The 27,086-nt window shown below is 41.0% G+C and overlaps 1 protein-coding gene, 1 long non-coding RNA gene and 1 pseudogene across 4 annotated transcripts in view; 2 read left to right on the top strand and 1 right to left on the bottom strand.

Moving 5' to 3' along the window:
- Positions 1-6,717, bottom strand: part of LOC135315029 (uncharacterized) — a 14,197-nt gene extending 7,480 nt beyond the window's left edge. For both annotated transcript variants that reach the window (XR_010374464.1, XR_010374465.1), the window contains exons 1-2: positions 5,140-6,717; positions 4,953-4,995 (exon numbers count right to left, since the gene is read on the bottom strand). This is a non-coding gene — a long non-coding RNA (uncharacterized LOC135315029). The remainder of the gene's footprint in view (positions 1-4,952; positions 4,996-5,139) is intronic.
- Positions 6,090-27,086, top strand: LOC104046315 (alpha-1-antitrypsin). Of its 2 annotated transcripts, none has more exons than XM_064460676.1 (6): positions 6,090-6,297; positions 20,934-21,006; positions 22,710-23,381; positions 24,040-24,310; positions 24,879-25,026; positions 26,735-27,086. In XM_064460676.1, exons 3-6 carry the CDS (start codon positions 22,727-22,729, stop codon positions 26,942-26,944), a joined length of 1,284 nt encoding a protein of 427 aa, XP_064316746.1. In that variant the 5' UTR covers positions 6,090-6,297; positions 20,934-21,006; positions 22,710-22,726; the 3' UTR covers positions 26,945-27,086. The 2 variants fall into 2 exon arrangements, with proteins under 2 accessions (XP_064316746.1, XP_064316747.1); XM_064460677.1 differs by lacking the exon at positions 6,090-6,297 and adding an exon at positions 13,522-13,880.
- Positions 7,972-9,476, top strand: LOC104052236 (thyroxine-binding globulin-like; annotated as a pseudogene).

The raw sequence follows: 27,086 nt of genomic DNA, 5'->3' as shown, positions 1-27,086 counted from the left end.
GTTGCTAAGTAGCACTTACACTGGTCAAGGACTTTTTCAGCTCCCCGTGCTCTGCCGGGGGCACAAGAAGCTGGGAGGGGTCACAGCCGGGACAGCTGACCCAAAGAGACCAATGGGATATTCCATACCATATGACGTCATGCTCAGCAGACAAAGCTGGGGGAAGGAGGAGGAAAGGGGGGACGTCTGCAGTGATGGAGTTTGTCTTCCCAAGTAACCGTTACGCATGATGGAGCCCTGCTTTCCTGGGGATGGCTGAACACCTGCCTGCCCATGGGAAGGGGTGAATGAATTCCTTGTTTTGTTTTGCTTCCATGTGCAGCTTTTGCTTTACCTATTAAACTGTCTTTACCACAACCCATGAGCTGCCTCACTTTTACTCTTCCGATTCTCTCCCCCGCCCCTCCAGGCTGCGTGGTGCTTGGTTGCTGACTGGTGCTAAACCACAACATTTCCTCAGATGCAATTGCTCCAAGGAGTCGTTGCATCAGGGATCACCCTTCACACATTCGCTGTCCAATCCCTGTTCTTATGAAATTTGCCCACTTTCTTTGCAGGATGTTCACGAAGCCCTGCTGAATTTTGCTGGGAAGCACAAGGAAACTGTACTAGCCAGGGTTGCTGAGTATAGGTTTAGTTCTTGTACTGTCACTATTCAGTGGTCATCATTGATCATGACTATAGGTTAAATCCTTTGTAGCAAAATGTAAGGTAACCTTGGCTTAGAGTTTTGGGTTTGGAAATCCATCTAAGGCAATTTCCTGATCTTGCACTTGTACTATGGAGCTCAACATGTGAACAAAAGAAAAGGTCTAATTTTTAAAGTATTAATGAAGATGCTGTAAACACAATGCTGCTTGTTGAAGATATTACAGGCTTGGGGACTTGGCCATATGGATAGTGGTTTCTTGGGTGATCCAAACTTTTGACATAGCCAAACAACTAGAATATAAATTTCATCTAGACATTACCAATATTTGGCATTATTTGAAAACAGCTTCTATCAAAACTCAAAATGAAGAACATGCTAATCTTATTAACTGAGACCTGTTTTAAACTGGATGAGGGGAAGCAAAGTTTGTCTGAGAAGTTTACTTGAAATTGCAAAAATTCAACCACACAATATTTGAAAAGAAAACTTACAACGAGTGATCTTTATTTCATATGCATATATGCATCACTAGCCACCTGTACTAACAGATAGTGCGCCAGCAGCAAGCTATCAAATTAGGCTGGGCTAATTAAACCTTATTACTCTGTTAGAGATGGCTCAATGAACCATGCTGTGGAACTGTTCACAGAAATCACCAACTCTTACAGCCCTAACCAAGCAAAAACATGAGGTTAGAGTTTTCTTTAATATCAATTACAAAAATCAACATGGTTGTCTCCCATGAAAGTATAAACACAATACATCAGATCAGAACAACCTTGCACAAGAACTGTATTTGTATTAGAGCTAAGAGCAAAATTGCGTTTCTTTAGCAAATATGCTAAAGAGAAAAATGAAGCAAGCCAGTGTGAGACATTTTCGTGCATCCAGAACCTCTATTTGCATGTCTAATGCAACATTTTAGGCTTTAGGTTTTCAAAAATTCTCTTTTAAGCCAATCATTACTACTCAAAAAAAAAAAAAAAAGCTAAATAACAGCTACTTAGGACCAGTAGAACTTTTCATGCACAAACTTTCCACTAGCGTAAGTAGAGTTTTCAGAGTTGGAGTCTGAAAATTACACACTTTAAGTCACAGCAGGCCTCCTGGATAAAAACCTGACTTGGCCAGCAAATATCAAGCACCTTAACATTTCTTTCAACCATCTGCCAAATGTAAGCATGAAGTGCAGATGATTATTAAGATATTTTTGGTTTAATTCATAAACATGGATTTAGAAAATCTGTTTCCAGCCATTCTGGTGTAAGAAGTTTGCTTTCCACATAACACAGAAGACTCTACAAAATACATAAATTCTACAGTGTTTCTCTGAATCAATAAATACCATACAGGGACAGGAAACTTTTGAGGGTTTAATGAATGAAATAAAATTGAATAATATCCTTTCTTTACTGAGGTTTTAGAACTGAAATATTATCTTCAAGAATTTGCAATACGAAAATAGAAACACGACCATTTGCACATCTTTATAACTGAGTTGTGTTTCTCACTGTGCTGCTGAGTTGGAAGTGCTTTTTACGTAGGTAACTATTAAAACAAAACTAAAGAGAATCTTTAATACATTTTAAAACTATGAAATATGAAATTTGTTATCCTAAAATAATGATTTTAATGGCAGTCAGGAACAGAACTCCTGCTGTATTATGCTTGACTAACGTGAATCTCAGTTCTATCTAGATTCAATGAGAATCATAGATCTACATTCCTTTCAGATAATTTGACAATACCATTCATCCTCTTTATCTTCCATAGTCATTGTTTGAAATGCATGTTTACCTCTCAAATGATTATATTAAAGACTCATTAGAGTAACAAGTTCCTGACTTAGAGGTCGCATTAATCTCCATCTACAGTATAAATGAACATGCAGGGTCTGTCAAATGGAATAACAGAGCTAAGAGAAATATTTTTGGAAAAAGAAGTGCCGGGAAGATTCTTACTTGAACCACCACCAGGCTGAATGTGGCTTATCTTCCATGCATCCTCCTTCCCTGTTGACTTGAAAGCCAGGGGCAGGCAGACCTTTTAATTCCATTGTAAGAATAGAAATTTATGGGAAAATCTGACTACAACCACATATGTCTTCAAGACACACTCTAGGTAGGTTCTTCAACCTAATACTGACTACAGCCCAGAACCCTGCTTTGCTTCCCCCACAACGACTGCATCCTTTCAGCTAGAGTTTGGTGCTGGGGTAACCAATGGTGAATTTTGGCAATGCGTATACTGTCTGTGGACAGGACAGCGAGGCACCACCTGATATAGAGTGGTTCATGTCTATAACACATATGTTATACATAATGTGGATACTATAGACCTGGAGTGGAGTGGCTGTTTCTGCTCTGAAAGCACTTGATCCGAGTCTTCCATTGGCCAGGACTGACATTCTGCTGCCTTGAGACATTGCCATTTTTTGTTTTGCTTTGCTTTGCTTTCAGAGTGCCCCAAATAACAGGGGAGTTAAGAAAGTTGAGAAAATATTTATACAGAGTGATGCTGAGGGTGGGCCTTGCATACAGCAGGGCACGGCTGAGGCTGCCTGAGATTGCAAGGCTTGCTGAGCACCTGCTGATGAAAAGAGCTAGGCAGCTCATACCAGAGACATTTGGAATAAAATAGTATGAGTAACATAGTCAGGAAAGAAGTAAGGTGTAAATCAAAGTGGCAGTGTAGGCACATTTTTCAGGCCCAGCAGCAGGCCCTGAGATGGAATAGCTGTTGGCTTGCAGAAGCTCTGCTGACCTGCCTGGTAGGACAATGGACCTCTTCTTCAAGTCATCACCTCATAAAAGCAGTGGTAATTGAAGCAAAGAGAGGCAGATCTTGAAAGAGTTTCAGAAATCAGTCGGTGTTATCTTTCAGCTGCCAATGGAGTCGACAACAGAGTTCAGTGGAGAGCTACGAAAATGATCAGGGGACAAAAGCATCTCTCATAGTGAAAGGCTGAGAGACCTGGGTTTGTTTATTCTGGAGAAGACTGAGGGAGATCTTATCAATGCTGATAAACATCTAAAGTGCTGGTGTCAAGAGGATGGGGTCAGACTCTTTTCAGTGGTGCCCAATGACAGGGCAAGGGTCAAGGTGCACAAATTGGAACACAGGAACTTCCACTTGAATATAAGAAAAAACTTCTTTACTTTGAGTGTGACAGAGCACTGTTACGGGCTGCCCAGACAGGTTGTGGGGTCTCCTTCCCTGGAAATATTCAAAGTCCACCTGGATGTGGTCCTGTGTACCCTGCTTTAGGGGTAACTGCTCAATTAGTGGGGTTGGACAAGATGAGCTCCAGAGGTCCCTTCCAACCCCTATCATTCTGTGATTTCGTGGTGATTCAAGAAGAGACTAATACAGATTAATGTCTGAACAGCAAAAACATTCATATTTGTGTCACTGACACAGTTTTCTCACTGTACTGAACCATGCTTTGGTTCACCTCAGAGTCATGCAGGGAATCCAGAATTACCCCCAAACCTTGCATATAACTCTTCTTTACAGCACCGAGTCCCTCTCCTGCTATCTTCCTCTTCAGCTGGCCAGGCAGCTGCACAATGGGCTCCACTGCCCAGGCTTCCTCTTCTGATGTGACTAAACCAAGGCTCAAAGAAAACCTTTGATTGTGGGACTGTTTCTGAACTGATGCTAAGTTCATTTTTGGGGAAAAAAAGGAAGTTCCATGTTAACTATGTCTTCTACTCTGCTTTTCATAAAGCAGAAATTTAGCTTGGTTTAGCATGTTGCAGCAAGTGTCCGAGCTGCACGGTCAGGAAACTAAAACCCCAAGGCAGGTCATGACACACCTCAGGAGATGTTTTAGCACTTGTGACATTAGCTCGCAAAAAGCTAGGACGATACATCTGGTCGAACAGCTTCTCATGGCCATGGACCTCTTCTCTCCAAAACATGTTTGCCTATGGCAATTATGCATGTTTGGGGACAGCAAATATTAAAGCCAGCTGGCCCTGTGATCACTGACTTCTACCTGCTCTGTGTGGATGGAAAATAGTTTCATTAGCATGTATCTGCATCCTCAGATAATTTTGGTTTGATCCATGTAATGTTTAACAGAAGTGTAAATGCTTAATGCAGCTCAGGTGTATGACTAGAGGAGAAGCACAGAACAGTCAACAGCCTGACAGTACTGGTGCACTGTGAGCATCTCACCCTTTTCCTGAAAGACTGCATTTATGCAATCAAGAATTCTAGCTTATACATTCATTTAATTGAAATGCAGTGGTTTTGCAGCTGGCAAAAGAGAACAGTCTGCCCCATCAAGCCTCACCTGACGTACACAAGCACTCCAGGGGACAGCAGCAACCGGTACTCTAGCAAGAAAAAATACAAATTCAAAACCAGAGTACTTAACAGCAAAGTTTGGCTATATCTAAAACAAGTATGCGGAATTCAACTGTATTCTGGAAAAGAAAAAAAGAAGAGCTGAGGCTGTAGGTACTATGCAGGGAACCTACCTGCATGAGCAAGGTCATGGGATCTCAGTAGATAAAGAAGTACCTCTGAAAGCAACACAGCTGGGGACTGGGAACAGCTATGCTTACACTGTTCCTTGGAGCTTCAGGATCCAGTGAATTGTGCTGCCCCTTCCTGAGCAGATGGTAACAAGTCCTGCAAGGTGCAGCAGAAGCATAGAGGGACTGAGCAAGCATTCTCCTGGCTGGCTGATCAAACCATGCATCTAAACAGATCATCAGCTGTGAAGGCTGGTCAGCCAGCTTCACAGCATTTATATTCCTTTCGAAGAATCCCAGGAAACTGAAATATATCTTTACAAGAAGGCTGAGACTTACTGTTTGAGACTGCCTTGATTTGTTACTGGTTAATGTTATTGTGTTGCCCTCTTCTGTTATTCGCTATTCTTTGAGAGATCTGGGACTGTGCCTGCACTTACTGTTTATATATGTTACAACAGTTGCACTTGTTCAGTGTCATGTCTGGGCACTCGCAGTGATGGCACACATATTTTATACAGCTTTTTCAGGTGCTAAAATCTTTTCTGATCTTGATATATTAGGTGGTCCTTAACACAGAATCAGAGAGAATTATGTTGTGAGGACACACTGTGTCTGAAAAATTACAAGATTACTGTTCAATATACAGCTAAAATTCACCGTTCTTACATGAATAATGTAATACCCTCTTTATTAATGAGGCCAAGAGGACTCATTGGCTTCTGAATATTGTCCAGTGGGGTCTCTACTTCATAGAAATAAAAAGATGAGATGTTGACACTTAAGTGGAGTCCAGTAGGCTGAGTAGCATGGCTAAGCCCAAGTGGTGCTCCCCGCAGCTCCCTCACCCTGACCCTGGCCTTGGCACAAAAATCTCATTTCCAGTAAATATTTGCTTAGGCATTGCATACCCTTTGTGTTGTAACGCTACATTCTACTGACCAGCTGGGCCACATGGTCTTTGCTCTCTGTTTGGAGTGAAGAGATGTGGACACATGCATACAATGTCCAAGAAAACTAGCTTGATCAGCATTCAGCTTTGTCCCTCTAGGTAACATATATTTGAAGCCATCTAATTTTTAACAGAGGAAAACAGCACTATGAGTAAAGCAGCAAGAAACAGCACAACCCATACGAGAGCAAGACCCTTCTGAATGTAATGTAAGTACCCAGCTATCTTTACCTTCATGATTTTGATGCAGCTGTATGGCATTTATCTAGTGGGTCATGAAGCACATCTGCTTTCGCAGGTGAAAACTGGTGTCTAAGCATTTCCAATGACAGCAGAACTTAAATATTTCATAGCAAATTGTGCTGTTACATTATAGAAGCTCCATAGACTATGTCTGCTTTGAATATTTATCCCAAATAGCTCTTTCACATCTAGAAGAAATCTGTTTCATTAACAAGGGGGAAGTATTCTGACTCCCCAACTGTCAATCTTGTTTTTTATCATTACTAATGTTCCTTAAAGCTTACAACCAGATAACTGAAACTGAGGTGAATGGGCTATCTTATTTACACCACCACAGTCCAGACAGGATTCACAAATTGATTTTACTATGCCAACCTACCCTGTAAGTCCTGATTTCCTCAGCTGTCACCGAGTAAAGCTGCAAAAGAACAAGCTGGCTCCTTTTCACCTAAATTTTAGTGGTCAGAGTGCTGACCGAGGGTGGAGGAAATCCAAATAAACATCTCATCTGCTCTTCTGAACCCATGTGTCTGAGTGCCTTTGCCACTGACTGAGGGTTGAGCAGGTAACTTATGTGATCTTCTTCCCAGAAGCTGTTCCACTTCAAGTAGGACATTAGATGAAGGCTATTTGGAGTCGCTTTTCTAGTCATTAGCACAATTTTTAATTGGAATAGGTCTTACTTATTTTCTGACACATGAAACATGCTAGACACTACAAATCATCCCAACATGTTCTTGGTATAATCTGTAAAAGAGAAAGCAATAAACAAATGTAACAACAACAACAAAAAATGGCCACAGTTATTAAAAATGGCCAAGAGGCCACCATCCAGGTTCTTTGCTGAGTGGTACTCTGGCCATGGGGCTATTTGCCTTGCAAAAGGAGGCTTTCCTGCTGATACAAAGTTTGGAAAGACAGAAGGGGCCAAGTCCACTCCAGTGACCTCACCCTCCCATGACCGCGTTGGAGGTACACACAGAGAGGAATGCAGCTGGAAGACATGAGCCACAGGAATGGTTGTTTAAAGTAAAGCAACATATTCAGATTTAATCAGGTATTGAAGCAGAAAATTTTTACAGCTCTCTTGTGATTAGTCACTTTGTATATTAAAATGAGTCAGGAATGAGAGAAAGAATACCACTTTTGAGTGCTGCAATCTCGTATTGTTTTCCACTGGCATAGCACTGTCATTTGACATAAGCCTTATTCAATCACTAATCGCATAATAATCCTGAGAATTCTTAGAGATAAATACAAAAGAATTAAGAGTTGCTCCTCATGTGTTGCCTCACCATAAAATGGATTTGCAGAGATAAAAAAAAAAAGCCTTTTCACTTGTTCTGTCCCTCTCCCTCTTTCTTTAATAGTCACGTTTGTTTCTCTAGTAACAAGAGACTTCTATAGCTGGAGTAAAGCAGAACTGAAGTAAGCAGCAATGGATAGGAATTACAGATAACTCAGAAGCACAAGGATTTAAAAAACGCTTCCATAGTAAAGGGGCAGGTCAGGCCATAACAGTAATTACCAGGTAGCTATTGAAGGTACTAGCAGATAGAAATGAAAGATGAGATGTTGACACACCTGACCTCCACCATCCAAGACCATTTCATTCTTTGTCCACACAGTAGCTGCAAAGGATGATGAAGGCCACCCTCCTGCTGTGCTTGCTGGTGGCCATGCTTCACCTCACTGCTACAGCCTGACCCAGACCAACCACCACAACAAAGAGCCCAAAGTGACTGACCCCCCCCCAGGAGACCCTCCTGAGTCCTGCTAACAGAGAGTCTCCAGGAACACAAACTTTGTCTTCTGGTTTTACAGGCAAGCAACCACCCAAGAACCTGCCAAGAACATTTTCTTTTCCCTGGTCAGTGTCTTCACTGTCTTTGCCCTGCTGGCCCTGGGCTGTGGAGCCACCAGCCAGGCTCAGGGGCTGGAAGGGCTGGCTTTTAACCTCACTGACACCCAGGAGGAGGAGGTACAGGACAGCTTTCATCATCTCCTCCTCTTGCTGAACTGTCCTGGCAGCCAGGTGCAACTAAGCACGGGGAACGCCCTATTAACGGACAAACACCTGAAGTCATGGAAAACATTTCTGAAGGACATAAAAAAACTGTACAAAGGAAAAGTTGTTTCTAGTAACTTTCAGAATTCTACTGAAGCTAAGAAAGAGATCAATGATCATATACAGAGCAAAACCCATGGGAATATAAACCAAATACTTAAAGACCTTGATTCAAACACTCTTATGGTAGTCATTAACTACATTTATTTCAAAAGTATGTTACATAAGTTTAACTTACTGCAGTACCTCAGTTTCACCTGAACTAAAACAAATATCCCAGATTATTTCTGAATTATTTTTAAAAGAAAGGCCAGTGTTAAGATTAGGTTATTTTGATAAGGAACATTGAAAGTTCTCGTGCTTTGAAACCTCTTACACATCTATATTTTTCTAGCATATGTTTAGGCTCCTAAGCAGAAAAGTTCATTTATTTGCAATTTTCAAGTTTTAGGGAATTGCCAGAGCACAACAGATTCATGCATTTGTAAATTTTTCTGTCAGACTTTATCTGCTTATTATTTAAATAATTACAATAGTTTCACATGCTGTATGAAGTAGAAAAACAAATTCCAAAGATGCAGATTAACAAAAATTGCCAAACACTTTAATATATTTATAATACATGCCTTTTAAATGGGTAGGTACCTCTGGAGTTGGAATCTAAATGTTCTACAGCTTGTCATTATGTTATACATATCCCAAGAGGTACTTGCAAATGCACTGCTTTGGCAATGATTAACTTCTTCTTAGACGTTACATCCATTTGAAACAGCACGCAGGAGAAAAAATGGAATTTACCACCCAGAAAGGTATGTTTGGAAATAGATGAACTTTCAGCAAAACAGATTTTATTTCAGGTACTTCATTAAATTTGGGTACCCTGGTCTCAGGTGCCCTAGTCTGAGGCATTTCTTTATGATATTGGAGTATAATTTTTTTACTGGGGGGACAGGGAGAAAAGCTCAAACTTATTATGTAATCAGAGTACTGTGGAATTTACATTCTGTTATTTATTTTTCAGTTTTATTTTATTTTTATTCAATATTAAAAAAGAGAACATACTTACAGAATGGCAAACCATGATCCCTGTGTATTTGTTCAGTGAATGACCTGATTTAATATAAAATAAAATATCATTGAAAATTCAGTTGAATAAACATCCAGAGAAAACCATTTTGAAGATTAAAGCCCTTGAAGCCCTATTCGATTTACCATAGTGCAGTTATGATCAGGCCCAAAAGTTTGGGTTGTTCTTGCATCTAAGCTTTTCCTTAGTGCTACAAGATGAAGAACATATGAAAAAGCATGGAAGAAGCTTAACACACTACCTTTTAAAAGGCAGAAATCTGCTTGGATCTTGCTTCCCAAGCGATATTCTGCAACCAGAAAGTAACTCGATGGATCCTGGTCAGCTTTCATTTTCTTCAAATATAATGTAAAGTAATATAATGAAGTTACTTCATTTAATTTATCCGACTTAGAAAGGTGTTGTACAAGTCCATCCGAAATTTAACCTGAAATATTTAGTGCTCACTGAACACAGTACAGCAAAGATGACAAAGAACACGTTCTTTAATAAACCTGGAATACCTCTGATCTTCAAGTATGAGTGTAAATCTTCAGATATGGGTTTGTCTGGTGTACATTAGTCTGGACTATATTAATATATCCTCATTGAAATAAGCATTCGATTGCATTCTTCCTCTTCAGGTTTTAAGCCTACTGGGAAAATCCTTTCAATATTAAGGGGACACACAAGGATTATTTCCATGTGAATGCGAAGACCTCAGCTGAAATGAAGATGATGACTCGAGACTGATTTCATAAAACATACTCTGACAGGAAGCTGTCTTGCCAGCTGGTGTAACTTTCTTACAGGAGAGATGTTGAAGTGCTGTTTATCCTGCCCGCTGAAGGAAAAATGAAACAGCTGGAAGAGGCCCTGACAAAATACACTGTGTCTACATGGGAAAAAATCACTTGAAAGATGTTAAATATAGAATTTTGATTGGATGATTCAAGGTAGTCAGAATCCAAAGTCTGAACACTATGATCAGCTTTTACAGTTACTAGCCTTTGCTGTTGATTGGAGATTTAGGCAATGGAATAGGTATAAAGGGACAGACCAAATGATTTGATTATTTGATACTTTCAGCAAAAATTAGAATCAGCATTACCTTGGGGTGAGGGAAGAGATCTGTGAGCTGGGAAATGTAATTTTTTCCCCACACATTTTCTAGGTGATGTTAAGTGTCTCCATTTCCTTTGTCTTAGGCAAAATGTGTTAAGACTGGTAATACTGCGACATAACAATCAGATCCCCCAGAGGGAATGGGGTGTGGATTCCAAAAGATAAACCTTTAAGGCTAGAAAGAGAATGCAAACCTAGTCCCAAAAATACTGGCAGCACCACTGCTTGCGCTCTCATCAAGTGGCTGTATTGCAGAATCATACAAGAAAGCCCAACAGATGTCGTTCTCCTTTCCCATCCTCCAGACCATCACCTTCCCATCTTCTTTTTGTTGCCAACTTTTTCAGATTAAAAAACTAGCATTTTAGCACAGAATAACCACCAGCAAGTTGGGAGTCTTCGGTCCAATGCTTTGATTGCAATAATGACCGCAATTTTCTTTTGAACTAATAGGAGGATAGAAGTGTATATTCCAAAATTCTCTATTTCAGGCACCTACAACTTAAATAAGTTGTTAATGAAACTGAGGGTAACTGATGTGTTTTCTGATTGGGCTGATCTGTTTGGAATCACAAGAAAGCCTAATGTGAAGGTTTCAAAAGTAAGTTTGTAAGCAGAAACAAAGGTCTGTGATTCCTTAATACCCAATTGTCTTGCCCTAAGCTAAGTTGTGAAATTTTACTTATTGCTAGGACTGGCTGATACTCTGAACTAGAGTGGGTAGCTGATAAAGTAACTTTAAATGCTCTCAGACTTCTCCAAGATCTGGAGATAAGGGTACTGTCTTCCATCTGACAGGCAAAGTTTGGGAGGAGTGTAACATTTGTCCCAGAAACTAAACACAATCCAGTTTCTGCATGTGAAAGGAGTGCCCATGGATATCAGTGTTGGGGATGCCTTTCATTAACATATCTAGCAGAAAAAAGTGACCATTTTCTAACTTGTGCATTCTATAATTTCAAAAGATTTTAAAACTTCTATTGCCATTGAAGGCCCTTGTCGTGGTGATGAGTGCTAATTGTGTAAGATGGATCAGACTTGAGGAAAACACCACATTTCCTGAAAACACAGTGAAGAGAAACAGATAAAGTGAAAAGAAAGGCTAGCATCTTCCAGCCATTCTGAAAGCAGCAATTACTAACATTCAAAGTTCTAACATTTTGGAGCTAGTAAAACAAAAAGGTTAAAAATGCCCAAAAATAATTTAAAAAAATACTTGGTATCAAGGTCGAATTTCTAATGGCTAAACTAGTATGTGTGGAAGATAACTTCCTGACAGAGCTGGTAGTGAGCCAACTAGGGAAGGCACCCCACTGGACCTCTTGCTCATGAACAGAACAGGACTTGTGGATGATGTGATTGTTGGAGGCCATCTTGGGCATAGCAATCATGAAATGATAGAGTTTTTGATTTTCAGAGAAGTAAGAAGGGGGGTCAGCAGAACTGCTACCTTGGACTTCCATAGGGCAGACTTTGGCCTGTTTAGGAGACTGATTGACATGGGAGGCAGCCCTGAAGGGCAAAGCAGTCCAGGAAGGCTGGACATTCTTCAAGGAGGAAGTCTTAAAGGCACAAAAGCAGGCTGTCCCCATGTGCCAAAAGACAAGCCGTCAGGGAAGAAGACTGGCCTGGATGAACAGAGAGCTTTGGCTGGATCAAGGCAAAAAATTGAGAGTTTATGAACTTTGGAAGAAGGAACAGACATCTCAGGAGAAAAGGAATACAAAGGTGTAGTGAGGTAATGCAGGGAGAAAATTAGAAGAGCCAAAGCCCAGACGTAAAAGACATTAAAAAATACTTCCATACGTACATTAACAGCAAAACGAGGGCTAAGGAGAATCTCCAGAGTTTATTAGATGTGGGAGGAAACATACTGAAAAAGGATGAGGAAAAAGCTGAGGTACTTAATGCCTTCTTTGTCTCAGTCATTAACAGTAAGACCAGTTGTTCTCTGGGTACGCAGCCCCCTGAGCTGGAAGGCCATCATGGGGAGCAGAAAGAAGCCCCCATAATCCAAGGGGACCTTGGATAGTTAGCGACCTGCTACACCACCTAGACACACACAAGTCTATGGGGCCAGATGGGATCCACCCAACGGTACTGAAGGAGCCGACAGAAGTGCTCAGCAAGCCACTTTCCATCCTTTATCAGCAGTCCTGGCTAACTGGGGAGGTCCCAGTTGACTGGAGGTTAGCAAATGTGACACCCAGCTACAAGAAGGGCTGGAAGGAGGATCCAGAGAACTACAGGCCTGTCAGTCTGACCCCAATGCAGGGAAAGGTTATGGAGCAGATCATCTTGAGCGCCATCATATGGCATGTACAGGACAACCAGGTGATCAGGCCCAGTCAGCATGGGTTTATGAAAGGCGGGTCCTGCTTGAATAACCTGATCTCCTTCTGTAACAAAGTGACCTGCTTAGTGGATGAGGGAAAGGCTGTGGATGTTGCCTACCTAGACTTTAGTAAAGCCATTGACACTGTTTCCCACAGCATTCTCCTGGAAAAACTGGCTACTCATGGCTTGGACAGGTGTACTCTTCATTGGGTAGAAGAATCGCTGGATGCTGCATCCAAGGAGTTGTGGTGAATGGAGTTAAATCCAGTCAGTGGCTGGTCACAAGTGGTGTTCCCCAGGGCTCAGTACTGGGGGCAGCTCTGTTTAATACCTTTATCAATGATCTGGACAAAGGGATCTAGTGCACCCTCAAGAAGTCTGCAGACGACACCAAGCTGGGCGGGAGTGTTTACCTGCTTGAGGGTAGGAGGGCTCTGCACAGGCTGCATCAATGAGCCAAGGCCAAGTGTATGGGGTTCAACAAGGCCAAGTGTCAGGTCCTGCACGTCTCTTGCAAAAACCCTGTGCAACACTACAGGCTTGGAGACAAATAGCTGGAAATCTACGCGGTGGAAAAGGACCTGGGGGTGTTGGTCAACAGCTGGCTGACTATGAGCCAGCAGTGTGCCCAGGTGGCCAAGAAAGCCAACAGCATCCTGGCTTGTATCAGGAATAGTGTGGCCAGCAGGACTAAGGAAGTGGTCATCCCCCTGTACTCGGCACTGCTGAGGCCGCACCTCAAATATTGTGTTCAGTTTTCGGCCCCTCACTAGAAGAAAGACACTGAGGTGCTGGAGCATGTCCAAAGAACGGCAACAAAGCTGGTGAAGGGTCTAGAGCACAAGTCTTATGAGGAGTGACTGAGGGAACTGGATTTGTTTATCCTGGCGAAGAGGAGGCTAAGAGGAGACCTTATCACTCTCTACAACTACCTGAACGGAGCTTGTAGCAAGGTGGGTATTGGTCTCTTCTCCTAAGTAATGAGTGGTAGGATGAGAGGAAATGGCCTCAAATTGCACCAAGGGAGGTTTACATTGGATATTAAGAAAAAATTCTTCACTGAAAGGGTTGTCAAGCGTTGGAACAGGCTTCCCAGGGAAGTGGTTTAGTCACCATCCCTAGAGGTATTTAGAAGATGTGTAGATGGTGCTAAGGGCCATGGTTTAGTGGTGAACTGGTAGTATTAGGTTTACAGTTGGATGTGATGATCTCAAAGGTGTTTTCAACCTGTGCAGTTCTGTGTATTGCTGTGTATTTCTGTGTAATGCATGTGCTATTAGGGATACATACAGAGCAGTTCTTGGACCCAACTTCCTTTCTGTCTGAAATTGTCATTCCTTGTAAATTTGCTTGAATATTCTACTTTCAATTAATTCCACAAGGGCTGCAGTCCATATGGTCTGTGTTGGATACACAGAGGAATTCTGAATGTGAGAATATTTGATTATTGAGAAAACATTGTTAAAAAAAGCCACCATGGGCTATAGTGGCCTTTTTCCTGGTTCCTGGCCTATTAGCAATTTTTGTGAAAGACAGTAGCTGGATTAAGTTAGTGTTAATTTTAATCATTTAACACCCTGCTCTCCACATACTCTAATTCTTCCTGTAGTTCATTGTAGGCTGCTCACAAGGCTCTGCTGAATATTCACAAGAACAGCACAGAGGCTGCAGCAGTCATTGGTAGATTTCGTTCCTCATTCTGTTCCTCCTGTTCAACCATCCAGTTTTGCTGTTGATGATCAGTATACTCAGAGCATCCTCCTCATGGGAAAAAGTGTAAACCCAACCGAAAAATGACTAGACAGTGGCCGGCCTTATTGATTTGAATTGCATTCTTCATACAATTATAGTTCAATGTGATTAAAATTATTTCAAAACAGTTGCTAACAATTTTTTTTTCCAAAGAACTGAGGCAAGAATGTGGTCATTTTTAAAAATACTGTTCTAGCTTTGTCTCCCAGCAGAAGTAACCACTGAGATACACTTATTTATGAATTATGAAGAATTTTATAAATCACCCTTTAAATGACCAGTATATGCCATCTTTGAAAAACAAGGTAAGTATCCAGCTGAGAGAATCAGTTTTAAATATTTTAAGTAAATAAATATGGAACAAAGAGGCCACTCTTCACTTGTGGGTAGGAAAGAAACAAAATGCTGAGGTTTGCTCCATCTTCTGCCAGCTCTCACCAGGTTCTGGTGCTGGAGGGCTGACATATGGAGTTTTAAAATACAAATGAAGTCCACTCAGGGATATGCTAGTTCTTCTCTCCCACGTGGATGTCATTGATGGAGAAAGGTCATGTTGTATTTCCATGAGAAAATGACTACTCGCCTCTCTGAGGATGTCTTTACCAATTTGACATCTCTCTCCTAATGCAGCCCTATGGATCCAAGGTTGTGTCAAAATCCAGAGCCAGGGCTTGGCATTTGTGAGGACCTGGAGCACCAAGAAAAGAGATGCGTGCCAACAGAAGCACAGACATTCTGGTGTGGTGTCTGACAGACTCCCTCCATGTTCCATCCTGTACGATCAATAGCAGATATTTAACTGTGATAAATGTACTTAACACTGCTCAGGGCTACAGCAGCATAGTCTTAGGTTAAAAAAACCCCAGCCCCTTCTCAGTGTTTTGAACCTCATTCAATATCTTTAAATGGACTGGGTTAGGTGATCAGGATTTTAATATTTTAAATCAGAAGTTTGAGTTTATAGGGTCATGAGGAATGTGGAAGCAGTATCTAAATCAGAGTTGGGGAATTTTAGTTGGCTAGACACCCAAAAGGTGCTACTGGCATTGCTTTATAGATTTGACCTTGTGTTTCATCAACAAATAGAAGCTCAGAAGGGATAGCATATGAATACCTGGAAGGGGTAAAACAAACATTGAGATTGATTATATCCCCAGAGTTTACATCTATGCTAGTAAGTAAAGTGCTCCAAGGTCTGTTCTCTAGCCATGAGGTCAATGGGCTCATCACAGCTCATATTGATGTTGCTTAACTCTGACCCTGCAAGACACCTGGGCTGCTTATTGGAAATATCCCCTGGCCTGTGCTAACTCCGAAAACATGCTTAGCACTTGTTTGGAAGAATCATAGCTGGTATGAGTGATACCTGTGTCTGAAACTGTACTAAAAATATAAGAATATGAGTGACTGCAGGCTGATGCCCAGGCCTTGCCCCAGCACTGCTCAATGTACTAGTACAGAGGCAAAGTGACTGACTGAGGGGTGGGGAACTGTTCCTCTGTCATCCAGCCCTATAAGCTCCCCCCTCGGCTGATGATCTGCCTTTTTTGAATGACACTAAGTTCCTGGTCATGCTGACAGGCCTTCACCAGCTACTTCCCAAAAATGAGGGAACTGAAGACCCTTTGCCTTCTGTGGAATAAGATTAGGCAGTTCAGAAATCCTTCAAAACTACTGCAAGTCACAAGCTGTAAGACTCCCACGTACTTCCCATGGATGTGTTTTGGTGGTTTCTTCTGATTAGTCCTGTGCATTTGCTGTCACAGTAACTGTGCATGCTTATTTTCAAAAGGCTGCTCCTCATTAAGGATTTACACCAGTCTTCAGATGATACAGTGATGACACAGATACCTGAAACACTTCACAGCTGAGCACAAACTATCATGAAGCATAAAATATGCAAGTTTAATTTTATTACCTTGTGATATAAATGAACTTAACTACAGTTTAAAATGTGGTACAACTTACTGTGGAGGCATAGTCATTGTCCATCATCTGTGTCCCACCCACCACCTTAAAAATATTGAAACGAAGAGTTTTATGAACCAGAAAGTCTGCCACTGGTTCAGGACCCTGACATTTTTTTGAAAGTTGTGCAAGGTGCTTGATAGGTGCTGCTCTGATTCTGCAAACTGGAATGAGCTGGCAGAAAAAGGCCATTGGAGAATGTCCCTGTTGAGAAAGGCTCAGTATCCAAGGCCAATGTCATGCAGCTCTTGTTCCAATGTCTGTGCAGAGGCAGGCAGAGATGGAGGCAATGAAGTGCACAGCTCCCCACTCCTCAAATCTGACAGTGATGTTAAATAAAGCAGACCATGACTGCAGTAATACCACTGCTAAACTACTGCTGAATCAGGGAGATGTAACCAGATCCCCTGTGATCAATTGATTCTCATAGACAGTGCCAGACCAAAGGGAAACTCGTATTTTTTGATTGCTAAAAACTTTTAGAAATGGCTTTACTGACAGTTCAGAAAGACAAATGTTGCTATAACCTGATAAAGTAATAGTTACAGAAGTTCTCAAAGGGCCAGGTGGAGGAATTTAGGAGTTGTTTCTGGCATGGTACCCAGATATGAAATCTATTTACAATTAGATCAAGAAACCTTGAATTGGCTTTATTTTTTCTTTACCCATGACTGCATGCAATGCTCCTCTGCTGCACTCGAGCCTGTTGTCCCTGTCTGTTAACAGTCCAGTGGCCATAAGCAGAATAAGAAAACTGCCACAGAGGCAGCATCCCCGCGAAGGAGATCCTTTGGGACCTGCCAATGGATATCCCCCAGCAACACAGACTTTTCCTTCTAGCTCTACAGGCAAATGACTGCCCAAGAACCTGGCAAGAGTGTTTTCTTCTCCCTAGTCAACATCTCTGCTGCCTTTGCCCTGCTGGCCCTGGGGTCCAGAGCCACCAGCTAGACTCAGGTGCTGGAAGGACTGGCCTTTAACCTTTCCGACACTTGGGAGGACACACCACTTTACTATCATTAATTTTAATTCTGGGAGTTATACATGTCATCTCTAAGTTCTTTTGCCATTATACTTAATTAAGATTTTTGGTCTGTAGTCTTAACTACTTGATTTTGATACATCTTTTGGAAAAAGAAACTCAAGCTACAAATTAAGTTGGAGAACAAAATTTTGGTCTTACAGTCTATTACTTATTTTTTCCCCCTTTCTTATTCTAGTGATTTTTTAAAAACTTATATCAGCTAGTTTTGAAAAACATTGGCAGTATCAAGCAGGTCTACAATTCCAATGTCTTCATCTGGGAACTTTATGGAAAATACATCAGTAAAACCTGAGATGAGCTCTCAGTGAGAGATTACCTGTCTTCAACATTAAAATGCTGGCTGATCAGCTCCAATTGAATTCACATCAGGCCTTAAATGCTTGGATGCTCTTGGAAACACATTTTCTTTCAGTGCCAGGAGATTAGGTACAGGCAAAGCAGAAAACTTAAAATATTGTTTTCTGCAAACTGATGAAAGTGATCATCTGAGGTAAAATGTCTGTTGTAAGAAATGGAATCACACTCTGGTAATAAAAGAACTTTATTTCCTTCTGAGATGTAACACAGAAGAAAATAATGAGATTAATTGATTCCTTTTATACAGATTTTGTCTAGAAAACTATGAGTTCATATGAAATTTAGTTCAGAGATTCCTACTGCACTGGTGAAAGAAACTGAAAGCAAAGCAAAAAAGGTCTCATTTCCATTCCAGTTCTGTCACAGACTTTTTGCTTAGCCTTCAGCTTTTTTCTTCCTGTACTCATGGTTTTTTTTTTTAAATAGAGCCAGAATAATTTTCCTTATCCAAGGACAAAAGGATGAATATTTGTTTAACATGGAGATCACAGTTGGGATGCCCTTTACAGAAACTGATAAAAATACAGAGGGACTTGATTTTTATTCTAGTTACAGCAATTTTGCTATGAAGCCAGTCTCCTGATTTGAATTATTTACATCAAGAAGATTGTCTATATGAACTTTTGCAGACAGACCTTGCGTGAGACATCTTTATAAGGTGACAAGAAATGGCTGCATAAGGATTTATCATGCAAAGTGCACATTTCTCTTGCTCAATCCTTATCATCTTGCTGATGTTTTGTTTCCACAGCCAGAAATGCTTTGCCCTGGAAAACCCAGAAATATAACTTGCAAAGCTGGCATATAATAACTTGACAACCAAGCAGCAACAGGAGTAACTTAATGATATGGGATGAAACTCCTCCTGTAAGGAGGAACCAAGACATATTGCATAACTGAGCAGAGTCACTGGCAGACAGTAGGGAAAGAGATAATTAAATTATTCCTTAATTCCTTCCATATAGACCAGTATCAAGCAAATGGGTAAAGCACATCTGTCAGTCCTTTATATGAATCCCCTGGATCCTGGAGCAGGAGTCCCTCTGTCCCAGTCACTGCTTATCTAGAAGCATCCAAGAGCTCCATGCCCTCCTCTGTGAAGTTCCCCTGGATGGATCTCCTTCCTGCAAAATTCTGCACACACTTTCCAGTCTAGCTTCACATTTCACAGTGACAGCTGTTCTGGGGACACAGCCATTTGCACCAGCAGGAATGTGCAGAGAAGTAACAAACTGATTTCCCCTCCCTGGGTCCTCACAGATGCTGCCACCTGACAGGTATGCCAGTGATACCTATGTGTGGTGGTGATTCACCCTCATTTTCCATTGCATTCAACAGGAGAGACTCGTGTTTCCAAAACACGAGTTTTGGAAACTCTATTTCTGGCATGTATGACCTAAGGGAGATTTTCAAAGGACTAGGTGTGACCAATGCATTCATTAACCATGCTGATCTATCTGGAATTGCTAAGAAGATGATTGCTTTGAAGTTTGCAGAAAAAATGGCCCTTCGTGGGTCTTAACCTTGCCTAGGAAGAGTCTTGGGCCAGGGTGAGAGGAGCGAGTGTCTGGGAATGGTGAGCAGGGACAGCAGCAACCTTCCACTCTCTCCCTGACATACTGAGTGCTGCTGCATGTCCTGAGAGAAAATAGAGGAATTACTGCAGAAGCTCTGCTATTCCCAGCAGCTCCTCCCTGAAAACAGTAGCATCCTTCAGAGGGTTAGCCAAGCATTAGGGCTGGGCTGAAAGATTGGCTGAACACAGGCCTAGACTTGAGAAAAATAGCTTGCCTTTGCTAGAGTTAAGCAACAGCATACCTGCTGCTGCTGAACCTTGGTCATTTTACATAATACTGCAATAAACTTTCTGGGAACTTGCACACATCATGAAAAAAACCTCTCTGCAGAAATGTGTTCTGACCAACTCTGCCTCTGTCTTTTAAGAGATAGTAGTTACATAGCAATAACTATGGTGGGTAGATTCCTATGTGTAGATAAATTGTAGATTTACCTGAGGTGAAATGTACATTCAATGGAAATAATTAGTCACTGTTAATTAGGATGAGTACCATACATCTCAACCTTAAATAACCTTCTAAATAGCTGAATTGTGCCTGTTTCTCTTAGCTCCCCCTGACAGGGATCCAAGTATAACTCACATATAGTATGTATATAAAACATGCCTATACTATGTGTATGTTACAAGTGGTAAAGAAGATCTACTATCCTCCCCCCAGCTAACTTTCTGCCATGGTAAAGATTGTCCATTTCATTCTTCCATTTGTTTTCTTATTTTGGCTATTTTTCAAGCTATGGTAATACTTTGCTTTTCAATTTAGTAGTTTCTAAAATACTTATCACAGGCCTTTCTAAAAGCTAACTAGTGTCCCAACTATCCTTCATCTAACAATTTAATGAGCCCTTCAAGTAATGCCAGTTAGGGCATACATGCAGTGTGTGCTGCAGGGCAACACAGAGATACTGAGTTACTCCTGAACAAACTTGTTGCTGCTCAATTAGATGGCATCCTTGCATCAGGATATCCCATGCAGAGAGTTCAGTGGGACACAGCATCTTTTTTATAAACAGACCTTGCTTTGGCCCTGTCTTAGGTTTCCAGTTCTTCTAATATTCTGTTTTCTAAAGCTCTTTTGCCCACAGTCATGCCAGACTATCTTGCAAAGCTCTTTTGCCCACAGTTTATTTCAAGCTCAAGAATGGCAAGGGCCCTGCTCTTTCTCTCCCCTCAGAGCCCTAGGTGTTGGCAACGTTCTACCTGTATGACGGGAAAACAGACTTACAATGTTTGATGTCCAGAAAAAAAAAGCTTACTCAGTCTTTAGCTTGCAAATAAATCTTATTTGCTCTGTTTAATGTTTACCAGTGGACATTAACTTAATAGTACGCAGCAAAATGAAGAATGGAGAAGAAGCTCTGTGAAAGAAGGTTCCAGCACTGTAAGTATCATATTATACTTCCTTAGAAAAGTATATTTCTTTGAATTCATGGTGTCTGTGATCTCTGCCATTTATTACACAGTATTTAATTCTGAGATTAATCTATTTTGTACAATAATTGGAAAATTTTTTAGCTTCTGGAAGCGTGTTGTAAGTGTTGAAAGCAGGATTCAGTCAGTGATCCAGCTTCTCACTGTAGTGGTATGATGACTGGGAGATGTGGTCCAAAATGAGTACTTAACAGTCAATACCAAGGTGAAAAAAAACTCCTTGTCTCTGCTCCCAAAGGAGTAAATTGAGTTGCAATCTCAATGTCCTGACTACTCCAGGCTGATGCAGAGCAAATGAGAGTAGGTTGCCTCTACCTCCGGTGTGCTTAAAGACCAGGCTACTTGCAGCCAAGTGGCCTGGAAGAGAAATCAGTCTCTCTCAAAGGCAGATTTGGGGAATTATGCAAAGACTACTTACAAGACCAAAATGAATTACCTCCATTTAGAATGCCTTTTTTTTCAGAGTCAATGTTTTTATCCAGCATTTTAGACATGCTGAGCACAGCTCCCATGCTCAGGACTTCCACAGCTTGTATCTCCAGTGTTTCATACTAAGCAGCCAGAAAAGGGGGAACCCAGAATTAACAAGTCCCCATGAAGAGTTTGATGTAAGACCTAAACCTGGCATGAGACACACAGCCTGAAACAGACCCTGGGGCAGAATCTCATGCTCCAGAATAAGTATGCAGCTGCTATGAACAACATTCAGATAGTTTCTGTTTTCCTGCAGGCCACTGGCCTACTTCGTGTTTTGGAGGTTCTGTCATTTGAGATAACTTAGGTGAGGCACCCTATAGAGAACATTCTTCTCCAGTATATTTCATGGTTCTTCCCCCTAGAAGGGCAGAAGAGAGACTGTGGGATTATGTAGAATTTGCTTATATCAATTAAAGGAAGAGGAAAGGTCATCAAATTGTACATATGCAGCAAGACAGATTCCACTATAACTTTTCCTAAGCTCTTGAGTCTTGGGCTTGCAACCTTATAGATAGTTTATGCACAATAGAGAGAGTCAATAAACTTTCTCAATTTATCCTCAATTTGCTGAAACATTTAAAGTAATGTTTTGAAATAATACGGTTCTTGAGTTCAGAGTTGCTACACAAGAGGCAGAAAGATATAAACAGCTTAAAGGGTGTGCATCTAGATGGATTTTATTCACAGTTATAACTGACATTATCTCTGTATCACTGCACTGCTTGAAAACCCAAGTCATAACAAGACCATGGGTACGACAGAAACCTACCTGCAAAGGTCAGTCCCTCTGCCAAAGTACCTACCAAATACATGGGGGCCAACAGGTGAGCTCAGCCATGCACCCAAAGGCACTTAGGAATGCAATGAGGCCGCGCTTGTCAGAGGCAAGAACTATTTATTTCAGGCATAATACCTCACAAAAGCCTACACAATGTCAATTCTTTCCTAGAAATGTCGCATTAATATCTTCCTTCTTTCACTCATTGATCAGAAACTGATGGAACTAACTAGATAGAAATAGGCTGTCCAGGAGGCCAAGTAGAAGCGTATTTCTAAATAGAGAAGTAATTGTAAACATTGACATCTCAAAATCAGTATCTAGAATAGAAAAACTGTTTTTATGCAGAAAAGATAAATTTCTCTAGATCTAAAAACTGCTCTATTCTTTCTTAACAGAACTGTTCAGAAGGAAAATGAAGTCTCCATTGTATTTGTGTTTGTTGCTTCTTGAAGTTCAAGTCCAGGGTCAACATAGGTCCAGCCTCAATGATGAACAGCAGGAACAAAAAATACTCCATTCCCCAGAAGACCATTCCCAGCCTGATGGTGAAAACTTGGCTCATATCAAGATGGCCCCCAGCAATTATGACTTTGCATTTAGGTTTTACAAGCAGGTCAGAGAGGAGGTGGGCAACAAGAACATTTTATTCTCTCCTTTGAGCATCTCCACTGCCTTTGCAATGCTCTCCCTGGGAGCCAGATCAAACACACTCAGTCAGCTGCACAAAGGCCTTGCCTTCAACCTGACAGAGATGGAGGAGCAGGAGATCCATGAGGGATTTCATCGTGTCCTCCAGCTGATGAACGACCCTCACCGAGAAGTCCAGTTGAGCATGGGCAATGCCCTGTTCATAGATGATCGACTGAAACTGCTTCAAAAATTTTTGGATGATGTGACAAATTTTTATTATTCTGAAGTTATTTCTAGTAACTTCCAGAATTCTCCAGAAGCTATAAAGGAAATCAATAACTACATAGAAACAAAAACCCATGGGAAAATTGTTGATTTATTCAAGAGTCTTGATCCAGACACTGTGATGGTTCTGGTTAACTACATTTTCTTTAAAGGTGAGTGACAAACATGGGCAGCAGTTATACACAAAAGTTCTGGAAGTCTTATCTAGATCTAAGAAATGTAACTTTTTTCACACCGTGAACATATTCTATCATCTAATTTAAAATACATCTTTCTACTTTCAAATGACATAAGGAAATATTTGAAAGCCAGGTAGGAAGAATCATTTTCTACATGAGTAAAAGAAAAAGAAAGGAAAAAAAGAGACACTGTCATATCAATTTTAAGCCAGGTTCAGAGCTGAAAATATTCAGAAGGGATGAATTTGGGAACTTCTGATAATTTGTTGAGAGCCACAGGTGTTTGGCTGTGCAGGACATGGTGAAACACAGATGACACTTTTATGAAAAGTGTAAGTCTGGAGCCTGTGGGAGTCTGTGGAATTTTTACCATTGCCTTAGCAGGCAAAGGCTCAGGTCTTTTCCATGAAAAACCCTCAGCCTATATTTTTCTTGTGATATTTTTATTAGAACCATTGAAATGATGTAAAACTTTTTTTCGTAGCCAGGGAACAAGCATCCTTAAACTCAGATAAGCTTGTTGTTGCATTTACAGTTCAAATACAGTACTTTAAGCATCAGCTAATGGGATGTGCCTTTATTAGTCTCTTTTTCAGTTTATTCAATTCTATATTTATTCTTTTGTCAAAAGGCTACTGGGAAAGACCTTTCAACAGTTTGGTCACCAGAGACGATGACTTCTTGTTGGATGCCAAGAATTCTGTTAAGGTCAAAATGATGTATCAAAACAAAGCCTTTAATATCCACAGGGATGAGAAGTTGTCTTGCTGGGTATTAGAAATGCCATACAAAGGAAATGCTGCTGCATTGTTTATTCTGCCTGATGAAGGGACAATGAGGCAAGTGGAGGATGCTCTGCTAAAAGAGACAATGTCTAAATGGATGCAATCACTTGAAAAAAGGTAATCGTTAAACTGCTGCTTTGTTAAAACATTGAAAATTCTATAACTACTCATGCAGGCAAAGTAAAGCATAGGATGCCATAAGGAGTTTCTAAGCACAGCTCTGAGGAACAAGCTTTGCATAGTTTCTTTAAATCAGACAAGATATCAGGTGATCTCATACTTAAGGGGAACCTTATCCTCAGCTCCCCCAATCACAGCAGTGGGAGTGCTACCAGCTGTGAGGAACCTGCACATGGGTGTCTTGCCCTCAGGAACCTGCCTTGAGGAAGAAGAATCCAGTTCAAAAGAAAATACAGCTTCTTTTCCTCCAGTCTGGATGATACTTTCCAGCCAGCCACTTTCATAAACCAGCACTGTGTCCCTGTACCACTAAGCAGGCTGTGGTTGATGGTCCAGGTACCTCAATTTCTGCTTCTCTATCATGGGATTTATCACTGTCTTAGAAAGCCAAGCCTTAGCTCCAGGTATCCCAGGTATTTGGGTATTTGGGTGTATACCTGCAACATCTACTGCATCAAGGGATATTGCAATAATTAACTCACTTTTTTTTGTTTCTTTTGAAAAGAAAAATCTACCTGTACCTTCCAAAATTCTCCATCTCCACTTCCTATGATGTTAAAAGCCTGTTTGAGAAAATGGGTGTGACAGAGGTGTTCAGTGACCAGGCTGATCTCTCTGGAGTGGCAGAAAACACTCTTCTGAAGGTTTCCAAAGTAAGTATGCAAACAGAGATGGTAGTCAAGTAATTTGTCTGCCTCGCTTACCTGCGGGCTTTATCTCCACAAATACGCTGATCCCACTTCTGGAGTGTAGTCATGACTCACTGATGGTAATAAAGGAAGGAGAAGCTTAGGGATTAAATGGCTGTTGTTCCTACAATTTAATATTACAATTTTTACTGCATAGCAATTCTGCAGGTTCACTTGAAAGTCTCTGAAGAAGAAAACAGATCTGGAAAGAATAACAGGAATAATTTCATGTAAAGCTGGTGTAAAATACTTAATACATGACAAGAGTATTGGTTATGACATAAGCTTGGGAATACTCATTCTTATCTTATGTATACACCTTACATACACCTTATCTGAGCACCTCAGAATTTATACGGACAACAGACTTGTGGGACAGGGATAGCCCCATTTCACAACCAAGAAGCTGCCACACAGACAAGTAAAGTGATTTCCCTAGTGTCCCAGGGAATATATATGCCTTATGTCATAAGGGAAATGATCCTTTCCCTTCTATTCTGCACTTGTGAGACCACCTCTGAACTACTGCATCCAGTTTGTGATTCCCCAGTGAAAGGGGGAGATGTGGACATACTGCGGCAGAGCGAGTCCAGTGGAGGGTGAGCAGGATGGCTGCATGGCTAGAGCACATGGCTAGAGGACAGGCTGGAAGATCTGGATTTGTTCAGCCAGGAGAAGGGAAGGTGAAGGGAGGTTCTCTCTACCTATTAAGAAGGTACAAAGAAGATGGACCCAGGCACTTTCTACAGGTGCGCAGTGACAAGACAAGCGACAATGCACACAAGATAGAAAATGGAAAATTGTCAGCAGATATTATGAAAAAAAAATCAACATAAGGGTGATCAAAAACTAGGATGGGTTACTTAGGCTATGAAATTTCCATCCTTGGAAAGGTTCAAATCCTGACTGAATGAGACCCTGAGCAACCTTATCTAGTGTCAGAGCTGACTCAGCGTAGGGTGGTTCGTTACATTGGATGACGTCTAGAGGTCCTTTCAACCTATATTATTTAATGATTTTGAGATTCTGCACACTGAATTATTATTACATGTGTAAACACCTGGATTACAGATATAGGACAAGTGAATAGAGGAAGGGTAGCAGGACCTCATGAGAGGAATTTTCATATGCGTTACGGACAAGGAAGAAAAAACATGGAGGACTGATCAAAGACAATGAAATAACACCACAAGAATTTAGAAATATTAATTTGCTATACCTACTGTAGAAAGTCTTGTAAAGTCAAGTCATACCAGTGGGCTGTGTTACAGAAAGATACCCTATAAATCTTGTCACTATTGTGTCTTTGCAGAAAGATTTTTTTGCATACACAGAAACCAATGCAAAATTAATCCCTTCTTCTATGTGAAATATTATGGGCAAAAACTTACTCTGAGAAATAACAGAACAATAAATGTTCTCTGTGCTGCTTAGTCTTTGCAAGCAGCCAAATTTAACTCTGCCAGAGTGTTGAAGAAAATCCTCCCTGAACTCAGAGCAAACTTTGCTTGTATTGGAGAGGCTGGACATGAGTATCTTTTCACACCAGTTCTACATTCATTTTGTGTTTTGTTTTAAAAACTACCTTCTCACAGTGTCAAAGCAAGCAAGTTTGTCCCCAGTTGCTTCTCACTCTTCTGTACCTTGATTTTAATCTTTGCTTCCTTTGCAGGCAATTCACAAGGCCATGGTGGATGTTAGTGAGAATGGCACAGAGGCTGCTGCAGTGACTGTGATAGAACTGGTACCATTGTCTGCAGTCATTCCTCCTCCTCCTCACATCAGATTCAACAGGCCCTTCCTGATGATGATTATTGACAAAACCACCCATGGCATCCTCTTCATGGGGAAAATTGTGAACCCAGCTGCCAGGGAAGACTAGGCCAGAGCACTAGTACTCCCCAGTGCAGAGAAGAGAGCTTGTGCACATCCCAGAGACTTCTTTGAAAAAAGGGTCTAGGATTGATCCTAATTAACAAATAAATAAATATTATATGAAGTTATTCTTCACTTACAAACAGACA

This window comes from Phalacrocorax carbo, chromosome 9, assembly GCF_963921805.1.
Source record: "Phalacrocorax carbo chromosome 9, bPhaCar2.1, whole genome shotgun sequence".
In the NCBI taxonomy this organism is placed as follows: domain Eukaryota; kingdom Metazoa; phylum Chordata; class Aves; order Suliformes; family Phalacrocoracidae; genus Phalacrocorax; species Phalacrocorax carbo.
Note: the sequence above shows the minus strand (reverse complement) of the source record. Positions and strands in the feature narration are given on the sequence as shown.